General features: G+C 41.8%; 2 protein-coding genes across 3 annotated transcripts; both read left to right on the forward strand.

Moving 5' to 3' along the window:
- The first annotated feature begins 5,060 nt into the window (after positions 1–5,060).
- On the forward strand, positions 5,061–16,421 carry kars1 (lysyl-tRNA synthetase 1). 2 transcript variants are annotated; one of them, XM_014126658.3, is made up of 15 exons: positions 5,093–5,174; positions 11,423–11,611; positions 11,790–11,931; positions 12,100–12,265; positions 12,372–12,465; positions 12,570–12,756; positions 12,913–13,038; positions 13,265–13,384; positions 13,471–13,633; positions 13,762–13,935; positions 14,032–14,117; positions 14,211–14,296; positions 14,470–14,596; positions 14,828–14,971; positions 15,935–16,421. In XM_014126658.3, exons 2-15 carry the CDS (start codon positions 11,469–11,471, stop codon positions 16,007–16,009), a joined length of 1,833 nt encoding a protein of 610 aa, XP_013982133.2. In that variant the 5' UTR covers positions 5,093–5,174; positions 11,423–11,468; the 3' UTR covers positions 16,010–16,421. The 2 variants fall into 2 exon arrangements, with proteins under 2 accessions (XP_013982134.2, XP_013982133.2); XM_014126659.3 differs by lacking the exon at positions 11,423–11,611 and having other exon boundaries at positions 5,061–5,174.
- Positions 16,422–18,531: 2,110 nt separating this feature from the next.
- gcshb (glycine cleavage system protein H (aminomethyl carrier), b) lies at positions 18,532–22,743 on the forward strand. The gene is made up of 5 exons (XM_014126657.3): positions 18,532–18,895; positions 20,536–20,615; positions 21,007–21,070; positions 21,162–21,293; positions 21,611–22,743. Exons 1-5 carry the CDS (start codon positions 18,745–18,747, stop codon positions 21,706–21,708), a joined length of 525 nt encoding a protein of 174 aa, XP_013982132.1. The 5' UTR covers positions 18,532–18,744; the 3' UTR covers positions 21,709–22,743.
- The last annotated feature ends 227 nt before the right edge of the window (positions 22,744–22,970 follow it).

Here is a 22,970-nt window from a genome sequence, read left to right on the forward strand (position 1 = left end):
AGATAGAAGCTGTTTTTCAGTCTCTCCTTCCCAGCTTTGATCCACCTGTACTGACCTCGTCTTCTGGATGATAGTGGGGTGAACAGGCTGTGGCTCGGGTGTTTGATGTCCTTGATGATCTTTTTGGCCTTCCTGTGACATCAGGTACTGTAGGTGTCCTGGAAGGCAGGCAGTGTAGCCCCGGTGATGGATTGGGCAGACTGCACCACCCTCTGGAGAGCCCTGTGGTTGCGGGCAGTGCAGTTGCCGTACCAGGCGGTGATACAGCCCGACAGGATGCTTTCAATTGTGAATCTGTAAAAGTTTGTGAGGGTCTTAGGGGCCAAGCCGAATTTCTTCAGCCTCCTGAGGTTGAAGAGGCGCTGTTGCTATTTCTTCACCACACTGTCTGTGTGGGTGGACCATTTCAGGTTGCCAGTGATGTGTACTTCAAGGGACTTGAAGCTTTTCACCTTCTCCACTGCGGTCCCATCGATGTGGATAGGGGCGTGCACCCTCTGCTGTCTCCTGAAGTCCATGATCAGCTTATTAATTTTGTTGACATTGAGTGAGAGGTTATTTTCCTGGCACCACTCCACCAGGCTCCTCACCTCCTCCCTGTAGCCTGTCTCGTCACTGTTGGTAATCAGGCCTACTACTGTTGTCGTCTGAAAACTTGATGATTGAGTTGGAGGTGTGAGTGGCCACGCAGTCATGGGTGAACAGGGAGTACAGGAGGGGACTGAGCATGCACCCTTGTTGGGGCCCTGTGTTGAAGATCAGCGTAGTGGAGATGATGTTTCCTACATTCACCACCTGGGGGTGGCCCGTCAGGAAGTCCAGGACCCAGTTGCATAGGGTGGGGGTCAGACCCAGGGCCCGAGCTTGATGGGTACTATGGTGTTGAGGGCTGAGCTATAGTCAATGAACAGCATTCTTACATAGGTATTCCTCTTGTCCAGATGGGAAGGACAAGGCAGCTACCTGGTGGACAATGGTACACCGCAGGGGAGCGTAATTAGGCATTTGTTGTTTTCATTCATGATCACTGATGTACTCTCAGGTACGGCCGGATATTGGGAGGTCGTTATTTGCAGATGATGGCGCCTTATGGAAGAGGGGAAGAAATGTGCCATACATAGTCAGGAAGGTACAGGAGGCAATAGATGAGGTAGAGCGGTGGGCATTAATGTGGGGATTCAGGTTCTCTGTAGAGAAAACTCAGTGTTCTTTACCAGGAGGAAGGTGGGTGATGAGGTATGCTTTAGGTTACAGTATATGGGAGAAACTTGGGGTGGGTGGGGGCCTTCAGGTTCTTTGGGGTGTACTTTGACACTAGGCTGACCTGGGCAGAACACATTGAGAGAGTGGTGGGAAAGTGTAAGAAGGTGCTAAATGTGATGCGCTGTCTGACGGGGAAGGAGTGGGGGGTGGGCGCTCCTCATTGAGGACCATGCATGTTGCATTCATCTGATCTGTAATAGACTATGGCAGTATAGCGTATGGTTCGGCAGTCCGGACCTCATTGGAAAGTCTAGATGTCATACAGGGGCAAGGACTCAGAATATGTAGTGGGGCGTTTCGACCTCCCCAGTGTCTGCGCTACAGGTGGAGATGGAGGACGTGCCATTGCAGATTAGGAGACAGCATCTGAATTATTGGGTCAACCTACAGGGACATGGGGTGTCTTATCCTGCGAAAGGGATTTTACAGGTATGCTGGGAACATGAGCGAGGACAGAACACAAGCTTTGGGTGGGTGGGTAATACTCAGGCGAGGGAGATGTATGGAAGGGAGTTTAGTACAACGGTAGCTACTCCTGTAAACCCAGCATGGCTACTCCCGCCTCCAGTAGTTGATCTAGAAGTATTGGAGAGACTACAGAAAGATAGGGAGGGTGTTGATCCGTCTGATTTGTTTAAGAGACATCCGGATACTGTGTATCAAGATTTTGTGGCCATTTACACAGATGGTTCAAAAGATCCAAGGACAGACACACTGGGTCAGCATTTGTAGTGCAGGAATGTGGGGTGAGAGTCAAGAAACGTATTACAGATCATCTCGCTCTATATACGGCAGAGCTGATGGCCATACTGTTGGCCTTGCAGTGGATGGAGGAAGTCAAGCCAGACAGAGTAGCTATTTGCTCTGATTCATGTGCATTGTTGATGAGTCTTCAGTCCTTTAGATCACGTAGCAGACAATGCCTGCTTTATGATGTACTACAAGCCCATTGCAGGATTAGATAAACGGGTATACAGATAACATTTACTTGGGTTCCAGTCCATGTTGGGGTGTAGGGGAAAGAGACAGTTGATGTACTGGCTTTGTTCGGGGATGTTGATGTTGTAGTTTCAATGAGCAAGGCAGAGGCAAAACCCCTGATACGGACAATGACGATGCAGAGATGGCAGGAGCAGTGGAATAGAGTTACTAAGAGCAGGCATTTATTGCAAGTACAGAAGAAAGTCGGGGAGGGGAGGACGGCAGGAATGGACAGAAGAGAGGAGGCTATTTTTAGATTAAGGCTGGGACACAGCCAGTTGAATAAGCAGGGGCGGAAATCCCGGGGGGGACGGGGGGGACACGACCCCCCCATCCTGGGAAAAATATGATTTGTCCCCCCCAATATATCACTGAAATAATAACTATGTAATTTAAATAATATTAATAATACGCAATGAAAGCAATTATGCTGATTATAGACACTTAATAGCTTGTTTTTAAGTTTCAAAAGATTGCGAACCCCCACCCTTTGCCTCACAATGGTTTGATCCACTGCCAGTTCTTTAGCTTGCTAGGTAACGTAGAGGTCGTATCTACTGTCTGAAAGGCACTCAATGCACGTAACTGACGTGAGGTTAATCCAGTCAATCGCGCGCACACACTAGCTGAATATGCAGAGCTAGCGCGCAAATATTAACTATTAAGCTAGCTAGTACCTATTCCAATTATGTGGCGTCGTCAAAGATGGAATCTTTGCTATCGTCAATTTATTCCAAGATCAGCATGCAGGTAAGTTAGTGCTTCAAAGTCCCTGTGATAAGGTTAGCGATAAACTGAACAGAACTACACTCTCTTCTAACATTGTTTTAAATATATTTAATGGTCTCGTTGCAAAAGCTAAATTGTCGCAAGGGAACTTTTATTTATATATTTTATTTCACCTTTATTTAACCCGGGTAGCAAAGATTATAGCAAACACCACTGAATTGGTGCTCGCTAGCTTTGCAAATTCAGCTATTGTTAGAAGCCAGCCAATATGAAACAAACGATTAAAATTACAAAAGGTTGCAGCTTATGTTGTGTAAATGGTGAACTCATACAGCTGTCAACTCTTGTCACTGCAATCCGTTTCACATTTGCTAGCTACCTTTTAGATCGAAGCCCATATAGAATGATAGAAGATAAGATGATAGAAGCCCATCTCCTACTGTAAATAACCTACATACTGTGTGTGTGTAGCCAACCAGGTAGAAAAATGGCAGAAAAATGGCAGAAAAAAGACGGACCTCAGAGTATTTTTCAGTACACCAAAACGCAAAGAACCCTAGTAGCCTAATATCTCAAAGACTAGTTGATAAAATGTTCATAAGAAATAAATGAAATTCTAATGGAAATGTTTCACAATGATGTCATTAGGCAGAGCAGGCAACAGATGGCACACAGACAGCAGAGTTGGGGACAGATATGCAGGGACAGACTGGCAGAGACAGGGAGTCTCAGGTAAGTTTGTTGAGTCTTTGTTTGGCAACATTATGAAAGGTTCTCAATTTTTTTGACTTGTAAAATAGGAACATAATTGGAAAATGCCATGGATACCCCCACTCTCAACTTAAACTGGTGACTGAACTAAGATTTGTTAAAGGCAATGGTATTGCTGTTGTGATTAGTTGTGTAGTTTTGGGTACCGGTAGTTAGGAGTACGGCAAACACCTTATTTCTTTGGTTCCTCAATATACATTTACCATATTAAACGTAGGCTATGTGTTACAGCACTACTTTTGGTGTCCCCCTCAGGAATTGCTCTTGAGAAAATGTAATGTAATTGTCCCCTCCAAAGTTGATATCAGATTTTCGCCCCTGTGAATAAGACTTTACATTTGGTAGGAAACCCTCCATCAGGAGAGTGAAAAGATTTGGCATGGGTCCTCAGATCCTCAAAATGTTCTACAGCTGCACTATCGAGAGCATCCTGACTGGTTGCATCACTGCCTGGTATGGCAACTGCTCGGCCTCCGACCGCAAGGTGCTACAGAGGGTAGTGCGTACGGCCCAGTACATCACTGGGGCCAAGCTTCCTGCCATCCAGGACCTCTATACCAGGCAGAGGAAGGCCCTAAAAATTGCCAAAGACTCCAGCCAGCCTAGTCATGGACTATTCTCACTGCTACCGCACGGAAAGCGGAAACGGAGCGCTAAGTCTAGGTCCAAAAGGCTTCTTTACAGCTTCTACCCCAAAGCCATAAGACTGCTGAACGGCTAATCAAATGGCTACCCGGACTGTTTGAATTGATCCCCCCCTTTTTTACTCTGCTGCTACTTGCTGTTTATTATCTATGCATAGATAATGTACCATGTACCTACATGGACATATTACCTCAATTACCTCGACTAACCTGTACCCCCGCACATTGACTCGGTACCGGTACCCCCTGTATATAGCGTCGTTATTGTTATTTTATTGTTACTTTTATTTATTTTTTCTTGAGTTAATTTAGTAAATATTTTTCTTAAAACTGCATTCGTTTAATTAAAACTGCATTGTTGGTTAAGGGCTTGTAAGTAAGCATTTTACAGTACAGCTGTTGTATTCAGCTCATGTGACAAATACATTTGTATTTTATTTGATTTCGAAACAGAGATAGTGGAGCATGTATTGATACAGTGTGGGAAGTATGAGAGGGAAAGAGAGAGGCTGATATCTAGTATGAGGGAGAAGGGAATACAGGAAATTAGTTTAAAGAGTATATTGAGTTGAACGTCATTAGATACAGTCTCAAATATTTTGTAATATTTTTTAAGAGAAACGTGGCTGGCAGGTAGAATTTAGTTTCTTCCTGGCCCACTGTCCAATACAGTAGGTGGCGGTAATGCACCATAACGTTGGATGCCAACGCCCGACAAAGCCTAGCGAAGGAGAAAAAGAAGATGGCAGACGTTACCGAGGTGGATGCAGAGAAACTCAGCAAAAAGTAAGCCATTGTCGATTCACTCGTTTTTTGGACAGCATTTATGAAGACGTTTGCAACACTTTGATGGTGTGTGTGGATCACATCCTTGTTATTAAACAATAAAAGTTGTAGGATATTGTTGCACCAGGTCGGATAAAGCACGATGGAAAAACAAGTTGACCATAGCGAATGTGCATACAAATTCCAATGGTCCATTCGGTTCAAATTGCATATCATGCGTGTTACTTGTAGTCCTTTAATGTGCACGTATGCATGCTTATCGTCCTATTCTGTGAGTAGATGACTACAGAACCCATATTCCATCGTACAAATTACCAAAGGTTATTTGCTGAATTGAAGTTTCTTGGTTTCATGTAGGTTGAACAAGACCACGTTTTAGCTAAAGTAGTGTTTGCCTTTTTAGCTTTACAGTAATGAGTTGCTTGCCAAATTCACCAACCTTTCAAGTGATACTGATATGCTATTTATGTGGGGAAACATTGAACTCATCAGCTTTATGCATCCAAGCTAATTATCCTATAATCCCACTTCTGTAATGGGACGTCTTGCTAGCTAGTGGATTTAGCTAGCTACTTCAAGGCTACGTGGTCTGACTGATCAGCTCAGAATGAAAGTGAAAAAGTTATTCCTACTCAGTGGAAAAATTACCCAATTGTCGTACTTGAGTAAAAGTAAAGATATCTTAATAGAAAATGAGTCAAGTGAAAGTTAGAGTAAAGTATTCCTTGTGTAAAAGTCTGAGTATTTGTTTTTTATTATACTTAATTCTCAAAAGAATTTATTTTTTATTTGTATTACTTATATTAGGCAAAACAGACAGCACGATTTTTTAAAATTTTTTTAACACTGACTAGACAGGGTATATCTGAAATAGTGAACTGGTTTATCAAACAAAATCACAGCATGTTTTTGGACTCATTCAGTAGTTTTAACCTGATTTAATTGGAAATGAATTAAGTTCCATTGTTATTCCTAAAACAAATTGAAAATGATGCTGTTGCTGCTTGCCGACTAAACCAACCGTTCAGGTCATACTGATATGCTATTTATGTGTTGACAAGAACTTTTGATAAATAGCTCAATGTCAAAACAGAGTTTAGGTGTCCAAATCAATATGCAGACACATTTTGTGATATATGAAACACTCATAGCGATTTAAGGGGGAAATCAGGTTGTATGCGCTGTTGAAACCAACACAAAAAAAACGGAAACTGGAAATACTATCACTGGTTTAAAGGACAACCTGTTGAAGACAGCCAGCTACATTCTGAAGTGATGCATTTTTGACCCACCACCTCAATTCGGTCTTATGTAGCAACATTTGAAATTGTGTTTTTTACATTAGATGAAAATACAGACTAGTGGATTCATACACTGGTTACCTTGTAACCCCACTTTTGACAAAATGGCCCTTGAATGTTTTGGTACACCTACTGGAGAGCACTTATTTCTCTATACCCATTCAGCATAGTTCCCACCCTCTTAAGCCTTAGCCACACCCATCTCTTTAAGGATACACATGTAAGGCCATGTACAGTTTAAGTCGGAAGTTTACATACACTTATGTTGGAGTCATTAAAACTTGTTTTTCAACCACTCCACAAATGTATTGTTAACAAACTATATTTTTGGCAAGTCGGTTAGGACATCTACTTTGTACATGACACAAGTAATTTTTCCAACAATTGTTTACAGACAGATTATTTCACTTATAATTCACTGTATCACAATTCCATTGGGTCAGAAGTTTACATACACTAAGTTGACTGTGCCTTTAAACCGCTTGGAAAATTCCAGAAAATTATGTTATGGCTTTAAAAGTTTCTGATAGACTAATTGACATCATTTGAGTCAATTGGAGGTGTACCTGTGGATGTATTTCAAGGCCTACCTTCAAATTCAGTGTCTCTTTGCTTGACATCATGGAACAACCTAAAGAAATCAGCCAAGACCTCAGAAAATAAATTCTAGAGCTCCACAAGTCTGGTTCATCCTTGGGAGCAATTTCCAAACGCCTGAAGGTACCACGTTCATCTGTACAAACAATAGTACGCACGTATAAACACCATGGGACCAAGCAGCCGTCATACCGCTCAGGAAGGAGATGCGTTGTCTCCTAGAGATGAACGTACTTTGGTGCGAAAAGTGCAAATCAAACCCAGAACAACAGCAAAGGACCTTGTGAAGATGCTGGAGGAAACGGGTACAAAAGTATCTATATCCACAGTAAAACGAGTCCCATATCGACATAACCTGAAAAGCCGCTCAGCAAGGAAGAAGCCACTGCTCCAAAACCGCCATAAAAAAGCCAGACAACGGTTTGCAACTGCACATGGGGACGAAGATTGTACTTTTTGGAGAAATGTCCTCTGGTCTGATGAAACAAAAATAGAACTGTTTGGCCATAATGACCATCATTATGTTTGGAGGGAAAAGGGGGAGGCTTGCAAGCCGAAGAACACCATCCCAACCGTGAAGCATGGGGGTGGCCGCATCATGTTGTGGAGGTGCTTTGCTGCAGGAGGGACTGGTGCACTTCACAAAATAGATGGCATCATGAGGGAGGGAAATGTGGATATATTGAAGCAACATCTCAAAACATCTGTCAGGAATTTAAAGCTTGGTTGCAAATGGGTCTTCCAAATGGACAATAACCCCAAGCATACTTCCAAAGTTGTGGCAAAATGGCTTAAGGACAACAAAGTCAAGGTATTGGAGTGGCCATCACAAAGCCTCAATCCTATAGAAAATGTGTGGGCAGAACTGAAAAAGTGTGTGCGAGCAAGAAGGTCTACAAACCTGACTCAGTTACACCAGCTCTGTCAGGAGGAATGGTCCAAAATTCAACCAACTTATTGTGGGAAGCTTGTGTAAGGCTACCCAAAACGTTTGACCCAAGATAAACAATTTAAAAGCAATGCTACCAAATACTAATTGAGTGTATGTAAACTTCTGACCCACTGGGAATGTGAAATAAATAAATAATAAAATAATTCTCTATTCTGACATTTCACATTCTTAAAATGAAGTGGCGATCCTAACTGACCTAAGACAGGGAATTTTTACTAGGATTAAATGTCAGGAATTGTGAAACTGAGTTTAAATGTATTTGGCTATGGTGTATGTAAACTTCTGACTTCAACTGTACTTCATTATCAAAAGTCAAAGAAAATGCTTGATTTAAAAAAAAAAAACTAAAAAAACTACTAAAACGTGATTAGACAGGACAAAGCTGTTTTCACGATGTCAGGTATATCATCAAAATAAATCAATCACAGCAAATTTTGGACTGTCAGCAGTTTTTACCTGATTTAATTAGAATACTATTGAAACTTTTGAGAACATTTTTACATTTTACATTTTAGTCATTTAGCAGACGCTCTTATCCAGAGCATACATTTAAATTCATGCATGGCAATTGAATGTTTAGGTACACCTACTGGAGAGCTCTTTGTCTACACCCATTCAGCATAGTTCACACCCTCCTTGAGCCTATCCCCACCAATCTCTTTAAGGATTCACATGTGAGGCCATGTGCTAAACAGAGTGAGTAGTGTAGTAAACAACCAAAGATTTCAAGACTAAAAGTGATGAAAGTAGTAGCAAAAATGCATTTCTATTTTTATCCCCAAAAATATTTTACATTTAAATGCCTCACCTGGTGAATTAGCGACTTGCGCATTCGCCTAGCTTCCTGAAACGGGTCACGTTTTGATTTGGGGTTCGCCAAAGCAAAGGGAAATGCAACACTTATTTGTCAATCACTCATATCGATTTCAAGTTGTAATCAATAGAACACGGTGGGGGGTCAGGTTGCAAATCCTGTTCAAAGGAACCCTACTGAAAAAACACATGGAATCTGGGAATAATGTGCATATCACTGGTTAGAGGACAACTTGTAGAAAACAGCCAGCTACATGTTGGATTGTTGCATTTTTTAAAAAGTGGGTTGCCAATGCGGAAAGTTTAACACAACACTATTTTGTTAATCACTCATATCACATTAACATCAATAGAACGGGGGCAAATGATTGGGTTGTATGCACTGTTTAGAGTTGAACTGACAGCACTTTAACTACTCAACAAATATGAAGAAATGTAACTAATCCTGGAAATTGCAATACGATATAACTAGCAAGGGCAATGATCACAAGTCAGTCATAACGTGGCTAATAGGCTAGCATATCTATATATGTAGCTATTTATTTAGCAAGCTAAAAGCATGGTGCCTAATGTTAGGTAGCTAGGTAGGTAGCTAGGTAGGTAGGTAAGCTAGGTAGGTAGGTAAGCTAGGTAGGTAGCTAGGTAAGCTAGGTAGGTAGGTAGGTAGGTAGCTAAGCTAGGTAGGTAGGTAGGTAGGTAGGTAGGTAGGTAGGTAGGTAGGTAGGTAGGTAGGTAGGTAGGTAGGTAGGTAGGTAGGTAGGTAGGTAGGTAGGTAGGTAGCTAAGCTAGGTAGGTAAGGAGGATGTCATTGGATGAGTGACTGACCTTTTTCCACATATTATTTTTCGGTGGCTACAACTAGAGATACAGGTGTCATTTGTTTAGCTAGCAATAAATGTGAATCGCATTGCTGGCTATCTAGTTAACTATGCTGAACTTGAACGACAATTATGCAGTTAGCGTATCTCTTGCATTCGTAAATTCACTGTGGCCATCTACTCCGATTTCAGAGCACTCTCGTCTGAATATGCCAGAGCGCAGAATAACTGATGAATTGTTGCCACTAGCACAGTTAGTCACTAACGCTCTAAATAACATGTAAACCGCCTAACCAGCTCTGCTAGGGTGAGTAAAATGGTCAAGAGTGAGGTAGCCAGTTGACTTGGTGCTTGACTGCCATTGTGAGGAACGCTCAGATCAACTCAAGTCCTCAGCCACAGCGTCCAGCGTAAGGTGTGTGTGTGTGGCTCTGAATACTTGGAGAGCAAAACACTCTGAATTTACGAACAGACAATCTGACAATGCGCTGAATTTGCGAACGACCCAGAGCGCACTGACACACTGAAGGTAATTTACCAACGCACCCTTAGTTGTCAATCAAATGTATTTGGCATCGATCAACTGTGCGTGCCGGAAAGTTCCCATTGTTGTCAAAACGTGGGTTGGGGACAAGCATGCATTGCCAGGCAAGCTGCAGAAGTACGAGCAGGCTACTATTCCCCATCGTTTCAGTGCAATTTTGACGGCTAACTATCTTAAAAAGTTTAAGAGGGTTTATCTAATCTCGCTCTGGATAGCATTAGTTGTTGATCTTGCTGTTGTTATGTGCATAACTAAGGGAGAGGGAGCCTACCTTTTCATGGTTGTTTGATCAATAGGACTCCCATAGTATTCAAATATTTGTAGAAATCCATTCAGGTGTATTTTGTGGCTTTTGGCGAATGCTTTCTAATGATCTAAAATCGCGCCGTTGATACTGCTTGTAAACACAGTCCAGTTCAAAGTGAACGATAGGAGACCTGTGTGGCATAAAGGCCTACTGTTGGCTTTGATTGCTTATTCTGCACCGGTCTGGGTAGACTCCGGTCCTGGGAGAGACAGATGTTTTTTTTTTTGTAAATTATTTACTGCAGTATCTATTAATTTTCCAAATGGATGGTCACTTTCCCACTCTATATTGCGATAGTTTTCAAATGTTGTTCCCAAACATTCTATGAATTTAATAAGACGTGGAAATGACCATATCCAAGTGGTCACATTGTCAGAAAATGTAAAAATAAATACAAATAAAAGTAATGTTGCTAAAATGCTGTCAGTTCCCTATTCAAATGACACACGGAATATGAGCATTTTTACATCACTGGTTAGAAGAGAATTCAGTCATTCTGGAATTTCTGCAATTTCGGATGGAGATTCTGGGAGGCTGGCGAAACAGGAAAGAAGCAAGTCAGTTGCTTTGTTATTTAACCGAATCACAACCCGAAATAGGATATCAACATTGACATGGGTTGGTTGTTCATTTTGAATGATAGTTTAAATCTGTGTTTTGGTGTGAGGCCAGACTTTTATAGAGAGGACACCCCCGATATATCTCAGGGCCATATGAAAATGACGGCAGAGTTTTCGAACTGCAAAGTCCTGCGACTTTAAACTACTTAAGTAGTACTTCAAAGTATTTCTACTTACTTTACACCAGTTTACGACCCGTTTACACTGAACAAAAATATAAACACAAGTAAAGTGTTGGTCCCATGTTTCAAATTCACAGAAATAAGTCAGCTGTGTGTGTGTGTGTCTCTCTCCAGGTCTGGTCATTGACTGGTGTAGCACAGTAGGTCAGCCTGCATCACCATGCTGACTCTGGTGGTCAGGACTGCCAGGCACCAGGTGTGTCAAGCCTTTGGGGTCAGGGCTCAGGGGGTAAAGTTCGCTCTCCCCAGCACAGTGTCAGTCCCAGCTCTAATTCAGGGGAATCGCTGGCGAGGTGACAAAAGGTTGGTGGCTTTTCCGTTCAGTGAGAAAAACAACTAACCTTTTGTCATGAATGATTCCCTTTTTAGGCGTTACTTGTATGGCTTTATAAAGTAGTCTCCCGAGTAGTCCCCTTAACCTCAATGCTGAGTCCACGAGATATCCTGATGTTACCCTCTGTGTCGTTGTTGTTGTTGTCAGTGAGCTGAAGAGGCGAATGAAAGCTGAGAAGAAGGCATCTGAGAAGGAAGCCAAAGTCAAAGAGCAGGTTGAGCAGAAGGAGACCAATGACCAGGCAGTTCAGAATGCATACGGGGCAGATGAGGAGACCCTGGACCCTAACGTGAGCTATATGGATGTTTATGATCGTCCTTCCCTCCCTCTTGTGATTTGCTTCAGAACATTTGACTGCTGATCTTAGTAGAAGATTAAAAATATATATTTCTCAAAAATAGGGCTGCAGTAATTGAGCTCTTGTACATTTGCCCTAACCTCATGTTTATCCCAATAGCAATACTTTAAGATCCGCACTCAAGCCATCCAGGCTCTGAAGGGCACAGCAGAGGACCCATACCCTCACAAGTACAATGTAGATCTGTCGCTCACAGATTTCATTGAGAAATACAACCACCTACAGCCTGGAGACCAGCTAACAGACATTGTCCTCAATGTGTCAGGTACTGACAACAACTGTTTTCAAATATTGTGATTTTAAATAATATGATGTTGTCATTTGATGGTCAATCTGTATTTTTGACATATGTGAAACTCTGTTGTTGGCAGGTCGTGTCCATGCCAAGAGAGAGTCCGGGGCCAAGTTAATCTTCTATGACTTGCGAGGGGAAGGCGTCAAGCTGCAAGTTATGGCAACCAACAGGTACAGAACACGGTCCTTCCTAGAACTCTACTACTCATGGGAGCTCAAATACCTCCCACATGTTTCTTTTCTAACCCCGTCTGTCCATCTTCCTTCCCTGTCAGGAGCTACAAGTCTGAAGGGGAGTTTGTGCGCATCAACAACAAGCTGCGGCGTGGTGACATCATTGGTGTTCGTGGTAACCCAGGGAAGACCAAAAAGGGCGAGCTGAGCATCATTCCCATAGAGATGACCCTGCTTTCACCTTGCTTGCACATGCTGCCCCACCTGCACTTTGGTCTCAAGGACAAGGTGAGCACCTTCACAATCCTGTAGTGGACATACATAAAACATGTCAGGCCTTCATATGAATGAGAGACGATACAGGACACCTTTAATTCATGTAACCTGCAGAAGAAATGACCATTTTTAGGGATCCTCACACTTTCTCTAACCCATTGCCTCCAGGAAACACGATTCCGCCAGCGATACCTGGATCTGATTCTCAATGACTATGTGAGGCAGAAGTTTGTAACACGTGCCAAGATCATCACTTACCTCCGCAGCTTCCTGGATGAGCTGGGATTCCTGGAGGTGAGGGAAATGGCCACTAGGGGGCACTTGTGTTTTTTAAAAAGGTCTGTCAGGAAAATTACATTGGAGTGTGGAGGAGTTCAGGTTAAGAGTTCAAGAGGGGTAAAGCGGTCTTCTCTTTGATGTGGAAAGTTATTTTAAAGGTTTCTTTTTCACAAACAGGGTATGGGTGATAGATGGAGATAGGTAACTGAGACTTTAAAACCACAACACACGTTTCTTACAGATTGAGACGCCCATGATGAACCTGATTCCTGGTGGGGCCGTGGCCAAACCCTTTGTGACCTACCATAACGACCTAGACATGAACCTTTACATGAGGATCGCTCCTGAGCTCTACCACAAGGTAACATGTCCCCCGAGGAAGGACCAATAACACATGAAAAAACACTTTCAACTCCATGCTCATATTTCCGTGTCTTCTTTCCCCAGATGCTTGTGGTTGGGGGGATTGACAGAGTGTATGAGATTGGACGGCAGTTCAGAAACGAAGGCATTGACCTCACCCACAATCCAGAGTTCACCACCTGCGAATTCTATATGGCCTATGCAGATTACCATGACTTGATGGATATCACAGAGAAGCTTCTCTCGGGTGAATGAAGGGGGTGTTTCTGCTTCATCATTCTGGAATGTGAATATATAGTGTTACTCACAGTGACATGTAGGTATGTAGCTGCTAAGTTCCATTACTAACTGGTCTGCTCTCTCTCTTCCCATCAGGGATGGTCAAGCACATCACTGGAGGGTACAAAGTGAAGTATCATCCAGAGGGTCCAGAGGGCCCGACCTATGAGATCGACTTCACTCCTCCCTTCAGGAGGGTCAGCATGACACACGACCTGGAGAAGGAGATGGGCGTCAAGTTCCCAGCTGCTGACACCTACGACAGTGACGGTAAGATAATGAATGCCGGTCAGTACAGTGCCACAGCTATACCTCTATATAATTATAGAATTGTCTTACTGACCTGTCCCTTTCCACCCACCCCAGGGACCCGTAAATTCTTTGATGAACTGTGTGCCCAGAAAGGAGTGGAGTGCCCTCCTCCTAGAACCACTGCCCGCCTCCTTGACAAGGTGCCTTTTCTAATCTACATCAGGAAACCCTCCTATACCCCTTCTGTGTTGTTGACATCACGACTAAACTGAAGTTGATGTTTATCCCTGCAGTTGGTGGGAGACTTCCTGGAAGTCACGTGTATCAACCCCACGTTCATCTGTGACCACCCACAGATCATGAGCCCCCTGGCCAAGTGGTGAGCTCTTCCTATCCATATTACACTCATTTAAAAACAAGCAACGATGCTCTTATTCACATTCCAATGGACTGCAGGTTACCATTTGAAACAGAGTCCTAGGTATTGCAGTGCCCCCTGCTCGTCAATGCTGATGTCTCTAGCTATGCTCTCCTTGATCTCTCCCCATACAGGCACCGGTCAGAGAAAGGCCTGACGGAGCGTTTTGAGCTGTTTGTATTGAAGAAGGAGATCTGTAATGCCTACACTGAGTTGAACGACCCTATCAGACAGAGGGAGCTCTTTGAGCAACAGGCTAAGGTCAGTGTGCCTGGGCGAGTCGGCGGAGTAATGCTAGAAACGATGTAGTAGTAGGGGCCACTGAACTGACACATTTCCCAAAGATTCTTTCCTTACGTCAACTTAGTTACCGTTGGTGCTTCATTTTCTTTGTGATATTTTCCTGTTTGAGTCACCACCCTGTAAATCTTGATGAGCTATTTAGTTTTGGTTTCTCATCTAGCTCCTGTGTGTATTTTTGTGTTTTATTAGGCCAAGGCAGAGGGTGATGACGAGAGCATGTCCGTTGATGAGACTTTCTGCACGGCACTAGAGTATGGCCTGCCACCAACTGCTGGCTGGGGCATGGGCATTGACCGCCTTACCATGTTCCTCACAGACTCCAACAACATCAAGGTACAGTCATAATGCATACAGACAGATGCCAATATAGATCATGTGCAATCTCTAAAGCACTGTAGGCCTTAATGCTAAAATCAATGTCGTTTTTCAAGTCTATTTTGGAATACTGACTGTTCAAACAGGAATTCACAAGTGACCAAATCATGTGTGTGTGTGTACAGATGGCAGTCATTTGCGGACATGGCTATGCTAGTTGTCATAGTAATGACTGGTGTGTGCGCAGTGGGCTAGGCTGATTGGTGGTGGTGCTTGTGCTTCCTATCACTCAGAAGTTATGTAGCAGCTGAGGTGACAACAATGTCTTTAAATGTTCAAAGTCATAGTGTAAGAACACTTATAAAAGGCTCAAAGGATAAGATGATCCACCTTTCAAAAGGAGTCCCTTTTGGCTAGCCACAGCAGTCCGCTAGCTAGGTAGCTGTTTAGCTTTCTAGCACATTCAGTCATTTGTTTGTAAACCATTAACAAGCTCGTTAGCTACCACGTGTTCTTATCAAACTGTCAACCGAGTAGCTAGCAAGCAACAAGATATGCCAAATAAGTCTAAAAACCAATAAATCAGATTTGAGTGTTCAGACAAGTTGATTGGCCAGGAATCAGATTTGTATCTGATTTCCATTGTACTGTAGCACATGGAACCGGATATTTTCAAGCCACATTTCAAACCACCTTCGGAGGTGGTTTGAAATGTGGCTTGAAATATCCGATTCCATGTGCTTTTTGGATGTTCAGACTGCAGGAAAAGTAATAGATTTGAATCGAAGATGCAAAAGAATTTGCATTTGAGTCGCTTCAAACTGCCAATGTGAACAAGGCTTTAGGCATGCATGTTTATTATTATGCAATAGGGGACACTGTTTTGATGCTTGTTTACACATGCAATACACTACAAACTTGAATGCACTTCAGCAGGACTCTGTGTCTGTGAAACCACCTGATGTTAATTTTGTTTCACAGGAGGTGCTGTTCTTCCCTGCCATGAAGCCTGATGACAACAAGACAGCCCCTCTCACAGAGGGCACCTCTGTGTAGTATTGTGACCTCGCCTGCTGGCAGATCTCTGCAGGGGTTGGCATGGTGATGAAGCCTGGGGAAATAATCAGATTGGTCTGTTGGTCTCACTATGTGTCCCAGTGGCATTGACTGTTTTCCATTTTATCATATGGTTTGAATCTTGCCATCTGCATTATTAAGGGAAATAAGTTACTTAAATAATTTTTCCTCCATTACAATAGTGTGCTCTTATTACCTTGCTCTTTGTCTCTTTTCTGTCTTCCCACATTAGTGTGGTGGACATCCAAGCCCAATGTAATGTCAGTGAATGAGGGTTTCTGGACATGTTTGTTGTGTTATTGTATTCTATACAGTCCAACTACAAAAAAAAAAACATTGTTCACCCACACAACTCCCATTGGAACAAAAATAAAATTTGACAAAAATGTGATTCTGTATTCCCATGATTGAGTTACATGTCAAAGTATGTCTCTGCAGCTGATATACTGTTGTAGTAGGCCTACGTTACTGGTCTGTTTTTTAGCCATGGTCTTCATTATGTGCATTTTCATACGTTTTTGGATAAACCAGGGGTGAAGTCATTCAGCAGAATCTGTTGCAAAACATTTCTTAAACGGAAGCAAACGAAACGGAGGAACGTACCAGAATTTGTTCAATAGAAACACTATGGCAGAATGACCACCTATTCTAGGTATTCTAGGAATACCTGGGATAGGATAAAGTAATCCTTCTACCCCCCACCCCACCCCCAAAAATATATAGATGTACTATTGTAAAGTGGTTGTTCCACTGGATATCATAAGGTGAATGCACCAATTTGTAAGTCGCTCTGGATAAGAGCGTCTGCTAAATGACGTAAATGTAAAATGTTTTGTCTTTTCTGTTTTCCAAACAAACTAGTTTCTATTGGACAATTCAGGTAGCTCAATCCGTTTCGTTCTGTTTGTTAAACGGTAAACTGTTTCTGTAAGACGTAATAAATACACCCCTGGTGACTGAATACTTGACGACCAATGTGCACCCCACCCCTAAAAGGATTTTGTGGGAGGACCTGTGTACAATATCTTTGGTTAGAGGAGGAAGAGCACAAGGTGAGTAGATGTGTTCTGCAAGTTCATTTCCAGTGAATGCAGTCCAGTCACTTTCTAGTCATGCTGCAAAGTACTGTAGGACCCTAGTGTGAAATCTATCAAGAAAACCAGCATTTGTTTAACCCTCCTGCTGTGTGCCGGTCAAATTGGACTGATTTACAAGTTCTCTGAAAAATTGAGTTAATTTCATCTGATTTTCATAAGGTTTCATGACTGTCCACACAGGGCATCTGAACACCCAAACTACATTTTGATGATTTTCATAAAACTTTGGGTGTTAAATTTAACTTTGTACACCTGTAGTGTTCCCGGTCAAAAATGACTGGTCATAAGAAATGAATGGGGAGACTACAATTAGTGTATAAAATTGAGTTCAGGCACATGCCCATTCATCAGATGGACACACTTCCTCTCCCATACCCCCACATGCTTGTGTGTTTGAGCACACACACCTCACTCCCCTTCTTGGGTTCCATGACAAGGAACCTTTCCCCAATAGAATCTTTCCCCCATGGGAACCACACCTGTTGGCATTCTCACAAGCAATCGCAACATTGTTTCAATAATATATAGAACTTTTCTCTCAGCTCTGGTATATAAAACTTTTTTGAGGCCTTGCTCACAATTCATTCTGTGGCAGCACAATGACCAAACGATATACTGTATGTGAGGCTATTGACCTTATCTTTAATCATGACACTGGTGAGGAGGAGAGCGTCCTTGTTAAACTTTGACACAAAGTAGTCTGATAAATAGCACAATATGTTTAATCTGAGTATTTGTTATAGTCAAAATAATTCATACATGATGCTTTTTTTTACTCAAAATGAGTTGTATGAGCTCAGGTCAATGAGGCCTACAGGCCATAAATAGCAAGTAGAAGTTAAAAACTTGTAATGTTCACAAGAACTTAAGTTGATAAAAAAGATCTAACACAACTTTAGGTGATAATATATGGATTATTATGGATTATGATCAGCTATAACGGGGCGGTCATTTTGGACCGGGAACACAGAATAAGTTAACATGAAACGAACACTATGTTCTAGGAACTGTTGCCCAATCTCAGCAGTTGTGTACTACAGTACAATGGAAAACGGACACAAAAGAAACAGTGACGGGGTTAGGGCTGTAATATTCATGAAGGAAAAACTATTTAGAGTCATAACCTACCAAGCATAATGAGAATGATCGCCTTCCCCTGTTCAGATGTTGCATGAATCAACCAATGGTTGAGTGCCACGGCATCGATTGACAGATTGTTATAACGTATGTGATTAGCTGATAGTTAAAATACATATCCAGGCAGTGTAAAATATGAAATGCTTCAGCAACGCCTGGGCAGAGGAACGCGCCCAAAACCTTATGGTTAGTTCCACAATGCCTTAAAGATGCAGAGTAGACAAACCAATAGACATAATACAATCTAACATTACCAACTATGCGGGAAAAAACTATTATTTTCCGAAATATTCTGTTGCGCATTTATTACGCCTTGACAGTATCCATATAAGGAAAAAATTTATCGGCAAATACGGTCCAACTTCCACAAAGTCCTGCTGAAAATCCGCTTCTATTTCATGTCGAGAGCGCGCAAATGGTGATTGTGCGCGTTCCACTCAGTCAATTGCATGTGTAATCATTTCGGCCAACACTGTGAAGATGGCGATGAGAGTAGCGTTCCGGTGCCTTTCTGCAAACTTTTCCACAGTACTGCTTCAGCTTTCTCGACCTGTACAGATATCCGCAAATCGGCTCTTATGGAAGGCAAACACCGTACGGACACTGAGCACGGCCTCGCGACTGTCCACAGGTAACAATTTGTTACAATGTTGCCCAAATTGGCACGCTCAGTGTTGCATGTTAGATTTTTGTCAACATCACAATTGATTAACGGGTCTGTGGCTACGCATTCCAGTCGCAGAGGGGGAATAATCTCACGCTGTTTTGGTGACTTTCCCACGGTACAATTCTACACGTCAGAGAGCTTGAACTGCGACTTTTTTTAAATTTTATTTGGTGATCAGTATATCCAGTTTTGTAAGCAGTTTAGAACGCATGCCTTGCTACGATAAAGTTTGGTCGATAGCACAAATAAAAAGTAGCCTAATGCTGGCCGTTACGTGGTCTAAAAGTAAACTATCCTTAGTTATTCCCAGACAGAAATCAAGTGATTTGTTTTTATGGAATTTTGGGATTCCCTGACCAGCCTGTCGAACAACGCTCCCCGCGATAGCTTGGTTTAACCGTAACATTTTGAATTATATGGTCGCTTTCCATAAACTGCTATCTGGGATGTCCCCAAAGGTAGCCAGGTCGATTAAAGCTTTAATTTTCTTAAACAATGTTTTACAGTGTAGCCTATCAGAGGTTTAACTTGACCTTGCAACGATTTGCTGGGTCTGCTTTTCACCGTCTTTAAAAAACATTAGGGCTTGTTAGGCACTCAGACACCCACTGTCTCCTGCCCCAATGTAATGGATAATTAGATACAGCAAGTCACGCACGAGTTTGGACATGGGCTGGTCAGGAGTAACACATTTGAGCATACATCTCTATTTAGCATATTTACTACATATGTAGCCTGCAAATGGCAAATACATGTGTGGTGTTTTAGTCTAAATTATATTGAAGATCTCCATTAAGGTAAGGCTCTCCCCTGAGTCTTTCAGACAAACCAGCCATGCCCCAGCATCATGCACAGTTCACAATCTGGTTCAAACCTGTATTTTTTTCTGCATGATCTGATGCTAGCATTGGAAACTGAGGCATTTAATTCCTCCCCAGCATATCGGGAAAGATTGACAGCATTTGACATAAACCATATTTGATTGTTTCTTGCTTATAATGTGGATTACATATTTGTCCAAAATAATATAAAATATGACTAGTTAATTTAATAGAAGGAACAGTCTACATAGCAGAAGAGAGGAAGGATGTTTCACTTCAACCAATAGAGAACTGTTAAATGTGTGTGCTCCCTCCCACCACTCATACTGTGTACAACCATACTACAATGTACAGTAATAGCTAGAGAATGCTGGTACATTGTATGAGCACTTGACATCACAATGGTGATAGTAATACAATTCACATCTTGTTTGACATTACAGGGCTGAATGTGGGGCAGTACATGAATGTTATCTTTTGCCATCATGCAGTATTTTAAATTAGGTTTGCAGTTTTGCACAGTACTTTTTGGCTCTGGTCCATAGTACATTAGTGTCCTTTGGACAGTCAATAACAAGGGCAATGTGTGATTTGGGATGGGTACTTAGTTAGGGTAACCCCCCTAGAGTTTGGAAACACTAAATTGATTGTGTACTCATATAACACAGAACTTGTTTTTCAAGATTATGGCCGTGTCAACTAGTCAGTGTACTAATACGTTATTATTCTGGTTTTTCTATGCACATGCATCCCATTATCTGACGTGAATGTCTATTTTTACAGCCCTGAAATTCACAGACAAGCATGAGTGGGTACGAGTAGAGGGTGGAATTGGCACAGTTGGCATCAGCAATTTTGCTCAGGTAGGCAGTTTGGTTGATACTTTTATCAATGATTTAGTGTGCGGCTGTTTCTAAATTACTGATAATCTGACATTTATTGGTCTACATAATGCCTGTATTGTCTTGAGAGATTTATTTTGGAACTTTGTCCTGCAATACAAAGACATATACAATTTTACATGTGTATGACTATTGTTTAGGGTAATTGATTACTTGTATTATGCCTGGCTTAAAATTTGAGGGCCAATCTGATATTTGTGCAATAACTTTAAGTTTACCACAACTTTCATTGGCCTTATTTTATGCTTCATGAAATCAGTTACACGTTAGGATTCTTCCCAGATTTTCCTCAATGTATACTTCAAATATGAATATCTGCTAAAATGTTACAATTTGTGTCCCTCCATTGTAGGAAGCATTAGGTGATGTGGTGTATTGTGGACTCCCTGAGGTGGGGCAAAAACTTGAACAAATGGGTGAGATTTTTTTTCAGGTTTAAGTTTCCTCCCACAAGTAAATGTGCTTTGTTGCCAATAAGGAGGGTGATGCATGTCCTCTGTGTTTCAGAGGAGTTTGGTGCTTTGGAAAGCGTGAAGGCTGCTAGTGAGTTGTACTCTCCTCTGACTGGTGAGGTAACTGAAATCAACACAGAGCTGGCAGACAACCCTGGACTAGTGAATAAATCCTGCTACGAAGGGGGTGAGTATCAAGACGGTTACATGAGAAATCAGTTGATGCGTATGTTTGACATTTTAGTCATTCAGCAGACGCTCTTATCCAGAGCGACTTAGATGAGCAAATTAGGGTTGTCTTGCTCAAGGACACATCGACAGATTTTTCACCTATTCAGATTGGGGTTTCGAACCAGTGACCTTTCGGTTACTGGCACAACGCTCTTAACTGCTAGGGTACCTGCCACCTCCTTATGTGATTTTTGTTGGTGAATAATCATTCAACACACTAAACCCCATCTCCTGACAATGTTACTGATGGTTGCTCTGCTCTTTGACTTCCAGGCTGGCTAATTAAGATGACTATTGACAACCCTGCAGAACTTGATGGCCTCATGGACGATGGCTCCTATGAGAAATTGATCAAATCACTTGATGAGTAGACTGCTCGGCTCTCCATGTTCTTTTTTTTTTTTAAATGTTCTTTTTAATGATGATTACAGGTCTTTCACACTAATCCTATCTGGACTGGCTGTAAAATCTCAGCTAAAATGATATGTAAAGTAGCCCTATTTATTTTGCCTGTAATTGTTTCATCACCAAGATAACCAAAATGTTAATTAACAATGCTCATCTAGGTGCTTATTGCTGATGAAACCACAAGACAACCTGAAGGGTTTGTTCCCATGTCCTGTTGGCACAACGATAAATCCTGTTGGCACAATAATCAAAGATTTATTATTTCAGGTGCTTAGTTTGGACTGAAAAAAAAAAAATAGAGAAGTGGCAACAGGTTGGAAAGTGATCGTAAATGAGAAGTCAGAGACAATAAATACAGCGTACAATCCATTTTTTTTTTTCATTATGACTTTTCTATTCCATCTGGTGGGAAGGATGGAATACAGTACTATTCACTTACTTCCATAAACCACCTTAAGTCATTATTTAATAGTCAAAACTTAATTTGGTGTCTGGCAATGCAAGACTAGTCAAAACTGAACTTTGGCTGGCAGCCTGGCACTTCCAAAGACTCCCACACTTGTAGATTCACATTCTTCAGCAAGATAACCTTCTTTAGAACAAAAGGCTAAAGCACAAATGAAGCAAGAATCAATTATATTTGGGATATTTTCATATTTTGAGGTAACATCTGGAATATGTGGGATATATTGCATTTTTTGTTACACTGTTTATACACACTGCCTGTATTTATATACTGGATGGTGGCATAGCTCACTAATGTCTACTGCTATACATATTCTTAGTATATATTTTTGGTGTAGCCCTATATATGCGTAGATTGCATTTGGATTACTGATTTGTCCTGACATTCATGATATCTTGTTTTTGATTATTTGTGTACTTGTTTGACACTTTTACTGCATTGTTAGGAGCTAGGAAGCCAAGCATTTTGCTGCACCTGCTATAACCTCTGCTAAACTGTATGTGACCAATAAAATTTGATTTGATATACTGCTGCTGTATTTTCCAACTCAAGTGATTCAAGCTACTGGTAACCGAAAGTTACACTCCAGTGATATTAACACATTTAATATATCCACACAGTACCACTGATTTATTAACATATAATCAGCACAGTCAGTTAATGGAACAGTAGTTTACATTGTAAATGGCTAGTTTCCCATTCTGTGAAGGGTGTGTGTGGACCTATTCCTAGAAATTACCCTGCTTTAAACGCAAACTT

This window comes from Salmo salar, chromosome 11 (genome assembly GCF_965601325.2).
Source record: "Salmo salar chromosome 11, fSalSal1, whole genome shotgun sequence".
NCBI classification, from domain to species: domain Eukaryota; kingdom Metazoa; phylum Chordata; class Actinopteri; order Salmoniformes; family Salmonidae; genus Salmo; species Salmo salar.